Genomic DNA, 9,271 nt, shown 5'->3' with positions numbered 1-9,271 from the left:
GAAACGTAGGGATACAGTGCAAAGATCTCCCCAATAAAGTCCCCGAGAGATAGAAGAGACTGCTGGATGGTTTCACTCTCCAGCATCTACCAGACACTGAAATAGAATTGCTCTTTTATTGATCAGGTTCTCATTAGGAATGTTTATGTTCTTACCTTCCAGTGCCGATAATGGTGGCTCCTGAATGGCCAACTCTTCACCCACATAATCATCAGTGGAATGATCTATTTGCCTCTGAGATATAGAACCTAATTCAGCCTCATCCTGGGCAACCGCAGACTCTATGGGAGAAATCACAATATATTATTTTGTGTGATGTCATATTATACCATATCTAGAATGTGCTTCCTGCTTGCAGTCTCGAATGAGATCAAACCCCTAAAATTAACAGGGTAGTCCAAAACCATCATCTGTGCCAACGTTTCGGGTGCCCTGGTGGAGCTCAGAGCAGCACAAATTTACGGTGTGAAATAGGCACCTAAAAAAATGGAACGTTATTTGATTCATGTGAACATTTTAAAAGAGGAACTACAACCTCCTATCCCTTATAGCCAAGGAATTGCCACCTTAGCCTCTATTTGGAATGCAGCTGCCATGGTGCTGTACATGTGATCAGCTATGACACCAGCCATTGGAGAGCTTGAAAGTTCGGATGAGAGCTGAGCAGGATAAGAGAACAGAGTGACAATGAGATGAGCTCAGTCTGCTGTTTCTTCTACAGCCCAGTCACAGGCTGGTGGCAGGACAAGGCCCAGTGGTATTACTTAACTACAGTAGAGAAAAATCAGGTATCCTGCCCAGCCAGACGGGGTTATGCTGTGTGGCTGAGCTGTGTAAATCTCAGGACTGGATAGGCAAAATACACATCATTTGGCAGGTAACACAACTCATTTATATGTATTATTTCTGTGCATTGAGCTGTTTTGACTGGAGTTCATCTTTAAACTACAGCAAAGAATTTAAAATGGCTCATAATTTTAGATATATTCTGCATTTATATTTTTGATATTGATGCCGAGATGCTCTGCAGAACATTATGGAGTATTTACTTAGGGAACAGAACATAAAAGAGGATTTTTGGTAATCATTCCGAGTGGAGTTCTTCTTTATTGCCATGTCTCAGCACAGTCACCTGATACGTCTTTTTTCTTCTTCTTTTTCCTTTTTCTTCTCGGCTGCACTTCATGTTCCCGGAGATCCAGTGTGCTGATCGTTAGCTCTTCTTCCACAAATTCTTCAAGCACTGGATCGTCTTCCTCTGACAGCTCAGGGGTATCTAATGTTAACATAAAAGGGTTATAATGGATATGAAGGGAAGACTACATAGTAACCATTCCTTATGTTGACACTCAATGTTCAACTCCAAACAAAAAACGTTTTTTTGGGATAAATTGGGGAAAGCTTAGAACCTTTGTCATATTTCCAATGATGTCTGTGTTGCTTTAAGGGAGGGGAGATGTTGCCTCACTTCCTGTTCTGTATTTAATGCCACTCCATTCTTCTGAATGTAGTGCTTTTATTAGTGTGTCCCCATAGCAGAAATTCCTCACTTCCTGTTCGGGAGTTAACCCTACTCTATTCTAAATATAGTGCTTGATTGGTGTGTCCCCATCGCATAGAATTCTCACTTCCTGTTCTGAATGTAACTCTACTCCATTCTGCTAAATTTAGTTCTTTCTTTAGGTGTGTGTCCCCATTGCAGAGCTTTAAATAGCGATGTCATCAGCACACCAGCATGACAAAGTCCAAGTAAGTGCAAATCCATTTATTGATAGATGTCACTCAGAATGTCAAGCGCTTTCGGGGGCCACACAGGGTCCCCTTCATCAGGCTCAAAGTAGACATGATGAAGGGGACCCTGTGTTGCCCGAAAGCGCTTGACATTCTGAGTGACATCAATAAATGGATTTGCACTGTCTTGGGACTTTGTCGTGCTGATGACATCGCTATTTAAAGTTCTATTGTGTGTGGCGCAATCCGCGGTCATTTCGAGCACCCATAAAACTCATTGGGATTTCCGGTATGGGGTGCTACAGGATTCATGGACATTTCCCCATTGCAGAGGTCCCACATTTCTGTCCTGAGGACCATAAAAAAAGTGATGTGTACATTTTCATATACACAAGTAGCTGAAACTGACCTAAATCAGTCTCCTGTAATTCTCTGCACAGCAGTACTCAGACTGGGAGGAGAAGAGAGGGCACTCTCAGACAGTCAGGGACCTATTGTTCCAAATACTGCTGTCAGTCTAATGCTGTGAACATTGTTATAGAAGAAGAGAGAAACTGATGACCATATTAATGCTTTAGATCTATCCAAGTTGCATCTATCTTCTTATCTTGCATTGCAGTGTAACTGTACTGTCTAGCTTTATTTTGAACAGCGTTGCGGAGACTTTTGACACTATAACTTCTGCATAAAATAATAATCCTAATCAAGACACAATCTGCAAGAAGTTTGAATGTCCTCCCTTTGCTTATGTGGAATTCCTCCGGGTACTCTGGATTCTTCCCACACTCCAAAGACATGATGGGAGGTTATTTGGCTCCTGTCTAAATCAGCCCGGTATCCATGAATGTGAGATAGGGACCTTAGATTGTAAGCTCCTCGAGGGCAGGGGCTGATGTGAATGTGTAGCTATGTAATAAATTGTTGGCGCCATATAAATACCTGTAATAATAATAATAATAATAATAAATAAATAATAGTAGAGGTGCATCGAAATGGAAATTTTTAAACCGAAACGAAACCAAAATTTTAAAAAATGTCAGGCCGAAACCGAAAATGTTTTTTCAAATAATTTTTTATAAACGTTTTCATTTTTTTATATTTATTTATTCATTTTGTATTAAATAGTTTTATTTTTTTACTCTACTTTTAGGGGCTTCGGGGAAATATCAGGGGTCTGACCCCTGATATTTCCCTTTTAAAATGGAAAAAGAGATTGAGAACACAAAGTCCTCAATCTCTTTTTCTGTGTCCCCTGTTATCAATGAACAGGAATCCTCTATGAGTGTTCCTGTTCATTGATAACATGAGAACATTGTTTGTTTACTATAACTACAACTATGAATGAATGGGGGTGATGTAGATCACTTCCCATTCATTCATAATTGAGGATATAGTTAACATACCATATTCTCAATGATGTACACACACTCAGCGATCACTGATCACTGAGTGTGTGTACATTGCTTTTCTCTCTGACACGCTGTCACGGGAGGCTGAGTGGTGTAGAGAGGAAAGCCCAGCCTCCTGTGACAGTGCTGTCTCCGCCCCCACACAGCTCTGCCAGACTGTTATAGGCAGCTGAGCGGTGTAGGAGGAGAGATGCCGGCCGCTCACAGCGCTCTCGTCCTGCAGCGCTCGGCCGGCTGTCACTTTCTTTTCTCCCTGCTGGAACACAGAGCAGAGCCCAGCGGGGAGGAAAGAAACCAGGGATGCGCCGATGTATCGGCCGAAACATGGCTCTTTCTGCATTATGCCAAAAGTGCCATTTTTGGCCGATATGTTTCGGCGGCCAATATATCGGTGCATCCCTAAATAATAGTATTAATAATCAATGTGCAGCTGCTCACTGTACAATCACAGGCTGGGGAGGGTCCCTGACCAGGCTGTACTGCTAAACTGCATGGAGGTCAGGGACATTGCTGTTGGAGGGGGGCCCTGCCTCAGGAGAATGGCTGAAGAGAATTGCAGATCCTTTTGCAAGTTAAACAATTTGGTATATGTATATCAATGTTAAATATAAATTCTATTTAGAGATTTGCTTGGAGCTTATATGTAAATTGTTCTAGGTTTACAAACAGCAGGGTTTGTGGACAGTGGGAAACATCTTGACAAAAACTCTACAGAAAAAAGTTTCCGCACAAAACGTTTACAGATGTGGTTTTTTTTTTATATATCTTTTTTAAAAGAGGTTTTTTTTTTTTTTTTTAGACTATAATTCACTTTTAAAACTAGTGTCATAATGTCTCCATCTAAAATAACAGGTTTAATATACCATGCCTCTTAAACGTACGTCACTTCTAAGTTATTACCAATGATCTCTTCCTGGTTCTCTGTCCGTCTGGGTCTTCTGGATCTGACAGGCCTCCCGCGTGTGCCCGTGACCGGTACTATTTTGTCTGCATAATCAGAGAGAGTGAATGATTACAGGCGTGATGACACGGTGTGAAGCTTCTTCTCAGATACTACAGGTATGAAGAACACAAATCTCTTGTGACTAGAAGACAAAAGGTAAATACTTGTTTTAAATACCCTGTTTCCCCGAAAATAAGACCTACCCCGAAAATAAAACCTAGTTGTAACCATTCCTAGGGCCGGTGGTGGCATAAGGGGGGGAACATGAAGAGCCCCGGAAGAGGCATTAGAGAATCAGCGGCGCCAATGAAGCCAGCGCTAGAGGAAGCGAGGCGGCAGCGGAGGGAGCAAAGCCGCATAAGCCGATGCCGCCTCTATAGTGCCGGCTCCTGTCACAGGCGGAGTGATACCAAATGCCCTCTGCCTGTGAGGAATCCATAGTGAAAGTGCGCTTTGCTCATTCTGGCCAGCGATTGGTTAACAAATTGCTCTTGGAAAGGTAGGACACCCGATTGCCCTTATCACCATATTTTTGTACACGAATACATGTAGACGTTTCTACATGAATAAGTGTGGATTGTTGTACATAAAAAAAAAAATAAGACCTACCCCAAAAATAAGACCTAGTGTGTTTTTTTGAGCCAAAAAAAATAAAATAAGACAGCGTCTTATTTTCGGGGAAACACGGTAGTTTAAAGCAACTCGGTCACCAGAGTATCCCCTTCTTGCTTGCGATCAGTTTATTAACATTCCCCTGCATGATGCCCTGTGCTAGGACTATGTTAATAAACATGCCCCTTTGAGAGCCCACAGCCGACACTTTGTACAGGTGCTGGCTGACAATCCGAGTGGATACTGACAGTTGGGATACTCTAATCAGGACCAATAAAAATGGTTCCTGATCATATGATCTCTATGCCAGTTATGGCATGATGGCAAGATCAACAGATTATTTCTGGACTTGCTGACAGTGTTCTTAGTCTGAACAAAAAGAAAACAAATGCAGCCGTCACATTCAAGGAGTGGTAAGCTGCAATATATAACATTGTTCTTTGGGCTTAGATACTCTTCATATGTTACATCTACAATCAGCTCCACCTCTTGCTCTTACCGTGTACCTGCAGTGTAAAGAGAAGTGTGTGCACATGTTGGATCTCTCGGAAGGTGGCCCTCCTAGTGCAGAAGGGAATGCTATAGACCCGAGGATCCTTCTTCTGGATAGGGGAGTTCCGTCCCAAGAAAAGGGTCTTGTCAGAGCGAGGAGCACGCAGGAAGATTCCACGAGCCTCACCGATGTCTTCTGTCCAGTTCTGCAACACCTGGTTTATTTCCTGGTGCGGAACACAAAATGATGTGCTGAACAATCTACAGAAGACAGCTGACATACATGAACAATATATGGTTGTCAATATTGCAGTACCATGTGAGAAAAGAAGGGCATTTGTGAGAACTGGGAAAAGCAAAGGCACACCAAGGGCTGCCTCCATGTGCCTTTGGCACACTTTGAAATGTGACATTGCTGTCTTCTTCTGGGTGGAATGACAGCCAATCTACTGAAGGAGAGGACTTTCTGCCGGGGACAGCATCGAACTAAAGAGGAGTATAGTTTTTATAAATGTTGGGCACACATCGATTGCTATAAAAAGGGCCTTGTTTACTGCGTCCAGGTTGGTGGTGCGGAAGTGGGTTTCCTCCTCTCTTCCCCCCCCCTTTTTTTTTCTTGAGGCTAAGGGCTGTATATGTTGAGATACTGGGATTGGGCCGACTATGTAGTGTCATCTGTGTGAACGAGCTGGATTGCTATCTGGGTGACTAAGCTGTAAAAGGAAGGTTTCTTTGCGGACAGCTCACTGTGGTGTTGATGTATGTACGCCTCTGTATTATTTTATTTTTTGGTTTTACTTTGGTCTGTTTTCATTTATTTTACTTTACTGTGTCTTTGCAATGCTCTGAAATTTGTTTTATGTAAGGATTTTTGACTAAAAATGTTCAATAAAAAACTATCTGATTTAGAAAAAAAAAAAAAAGCGGCTACATTTATTCAAAAATTGTGTGTGTGTGTGTACACTGGAAAGTTAAGGTTTCTTTCATTTCTCAGAGACAGTATTGGCGAGACTCCTGTGCCGAGGTCCCGGGTCTGCACACCTGCTGTGTCCATTTTGAGGGGCTTACGCCATCCCTGAGCAGAGTTCTTGGATCTACACACCTGCTGTGCCCATTATGAGAGGCTCTGACCATACCTGCTCTGAACACATGTTGTGCCCATTACGAGGGGTCTCCATCATCACTGCACTGAGTTTCTGGGTCTGCACACCTACTGTACCCTTTATGAGGGATCCTACCATTCCTGCTGGATTTTGTTTAAAGCATGAATAATGTATCAGTAGGAGCTGTGCACACAAAAGCAGATGGGACAGACAAAACTCCCATGTGAACAGGACAGGACAGAAGTCATAATTATGGCAGGGAGATCTCAGTGTTGGAACATCCAAGACATATCAGGAGCCAGGAGGATGACAACTCACCAGGCTCCACCATCAGTTTTGGGTGAGCTGACCTTTTAATAGAACCTTATAAATTGTATCATATTTGCATGAAGTATATTCCTTACTGCCATTAGTGCCGCCTGGTTGTATCGTCTCAGAGCTGCCCCGGCAGACTTGGCCATGTGACTGCGGTTCTGGGCATCATGCAGGGCTTGAGAAGTTCCCCTTTTTGCTCGCACTGTGTAACGATGGAAAGTCTTGTGTTTCAACACCTCCTTTCTGTATAAGGAAGAGAAAAGGAACAGAATGGGACATGAAGAAAAAAGAAGGATTATGGAGGACATGCCAGACATGATACAACCTGAGAGCACAAGCCTCGATTCTCAAGTTAGCCATTCAAAGCATATGTTTTTTTTATCTTTCAAAGCTTTAAGGTTCTTCACTCACAAGACATGCGGAACCTCGGCGCGAGTGGCGAACTTACATATTTTGATCAAAATACAACAAAAAAGTTTTGCTACTCTTTAAGAGAAAATACAAAAAGAAAAAGAAGAATGGATATATAACCTGACCCCTTAAATACTGCGCCAGCAAAATGTCCTCCCCCAGCCATAAGAATGACCATGGTTGGCCGGTCCTGTAGGCTCTTTACGAAACTCAGTAGCTGTCCTGGGCTCACTTCCATGTCCTGAAATACACAACTTGCCATCAATACCTGAATAGTGTCAACCTGACAATGTAGAGTGATCACTATGGACTTACCTTTGTTACTCCCAACACACAGCGGTACACGGACAGCAGCTTCCCCTGCCCATTCCTGAACAGAACTCTTGGGGAGCGGTTTGGATAACCCAAGTCCAGAGAGGACTCCACAATCAGCTCAGTTGAGGTTACTGAATCATCTTCATCTGAGCTGTCCAAATCTGAGCCAGAAATACTGGACAGATCCCCTGCAAGGAAGCAAAAAACAGACCGCTTACCACAATCCTTGTCACCTTTCATCTGTATCTTGTATTCTAACCCATCCCCCTGCTGCTTGTCATGTCCACCATCTCTCTCACCTGCCTGCGTCTTGTCCTGGAAATCCTCCTCGCTCAGAGCACCTGCCCCCTTGATTCTACGTTTTAGGTTAAAGCGATGCCAGTCCAATGTGTAATGTTCTTTCTGTAAAAGAAAATATATAATCTTCTAGTGAGAATAACCTTTTCTCTGTGTAAAAACCTATTTTCTTTGTACAGTCTGTAAACATATATGCATATAGTAGCAGTTCTTTTTGCTCACTGAATACACACATTTTTGCAGTGCTGCACAATGTTTGTGCTTTATAGCTTTTTATCACAATGCACATCTGAGTCAGCAGGGCTTGCACACACCACCACCGCTGCATTGCTCTACACCCCTGGGGCATAACACGCGGCCAGGGGGCCACATGCAGCCGTCAAGTGCTCAGTGTGCAGCCCTCTGTGCTCGCACCTCAGTTCAGCTGTGGAGTACAAGGAACTACACAATGAGTGCCAGCTCCTTCAGAAAACCAGAACTTTGTGAAGTTGCCATAAATCAGCTGTCCAAATGACAGTTAAGTCCTACCCTGTTGCAGGACCTCCGACAGCGCTACTGTATACGTGTGAAACAAAACCGACGGCTTGTTAATACAGGAGCTCTGTTAGAGCGGGACTTTGCAGGGTTTGCTGACCCCAGTCCCTACCCACATCTTTCTGCTACCACTTCCCCGGCCACCTCCTCAAACAAACAAAGAAACAAACCTAGAGGGGTTCTAACCCTTCCCTACTCTATAAAAAGTTCTGACTATTTATACACTTTAAGGGAAACCTATACTGTAAGAAACTTGAGGCTTGTCACTGTTGACTGCCTTGTGAAAATGTTAGTTGCCTGGATGCAGCTATAGCGGAAGAACCATCTATAGCCTATATTGCCCATAACAACCAACCAGACAATCCTCCAATGCAGTATGGCGCAGGAAAGAAATATCTGATTGGATAGGCAGCAGAAATTGTGAAGGGATGTGCCTCTCTCAGACAGTTTGCTAGTTGGAGGTAACTGTATCAAATAGCTCTTGCTATACCTCACAGCTAGGGATGGAATTAAAACAGACATCCAAACACGCATCTTCTGAAAGAAATACAAATAACACTTACTTGTTCCTCTCTGCTGTCAAATGTGCACTGACAGGTGGTGCAGCTCATCCGATCGGAAATTTCCGGGACACTGGACCCTCCACTTTGACTATTTCTTCCTGGATGAAAATTATAACTATATGTAAAAAAAAGTCAGGTATACAAGGCGTCACAACGTAAAGCTGAGCAGCTTTACGCGTAAAGCTGAGCAGCAGCTCGCGGTATACTGCGGCATCTCAGTATACCGCGAGCTACAGCTCGCGGTATACTGAGCCTAGGGTGACGGGAGGATGCTAGTTTGTGTCCTCCCGTTACCCTAAGGAGAACTATGGGGAAAAGCCTTAACCCCATAGTTCTCCTTTAAGTATTTTAACTCTTCTGGCGACGTACACTGTACGTCGTCAGTCACGAAGGGGTTAAAGTCCAATGCCGGTCCCTCTTCCCAGTTAAATGGTGGCCAGCATTATCTAAACCACTTCCTGTGTGCCCATGCTGTCATGGATACAACCCCTGGCGGCACAGTGTATTCTTGGGCGGAGCAGTGTTCACCCCTCATTACATATGCAT

General features: G+C 43.4%; 1 protein-coding gene across 1 annotated transcript in view; it reads right to left on the bottom strand.

Annotated features, from left to right (window-relative positions):
• ANKZF1 (ankyrin repeat and zinc finger domain containing 1) overlaps positions 1-9,271 on the bottom strand; it is a 13,766-nt gene extending 4,495 nt beyond the window's left edge. Inside the window, exons 1-10 of the mRNA XM_018571534.1 lie at positions 9,264-9,271; positions 8,726-8,840; positions 7,631-7,733; positions 7,332-7,519; positions 7,142-7,257; positions 6,695-6,848; positions 5,195-5,414; positions 4,041-4,127; positions 1,133-1,276; positions 156-281 (exon numbers count right to left, since the gene is read on the bottom strand). Of these exons, the coding sequence (XP_018427036.1) occupies positions 156-281; positions 1,133-1,276; positions 4,041-4,127; positions 5,195-5,414; positions 6,695-6,848; positions 7,142-7,257; positions 7,332-7,519; positions 7,631-7,733; positions 8,726-8,840; positions 9,264-9,271 (1,261 nt within the window). The remainder of the gene's footprint in view (positions 1-155; positions 282-1,132; positions 1,277-4,040; positions 4,128-5,194; positions 5,415-6,694; positions 6,849-7,141; positions 7,258-7,331; positions 7,520-7,630; positions 7,734-8,725; positions 8,841-9,263) is intronic.

Source organism: Nanorana parkeri, unplaced genomic scaffold (assembly GCF_000935625.1).
Source record: "Nanorana parkeri isolate BGI_ZX_2015 unplaced genomic scaffold, ASM93562v1 scaffold1776, whole genome shotgun sequence".
In the NCBI taxonomy this organism is placed as follows: Eukaryota; Metazoa; Chordata; class Amphibia; order Anura; family Dicroglossidae; genus Nanorana; species Nanorana parkeri.
The sequence above is the reverse complement of the archived record's forward strand: the minus strand, read 5'-3'. Positions and strand labels throughout refer to the sequence as shown.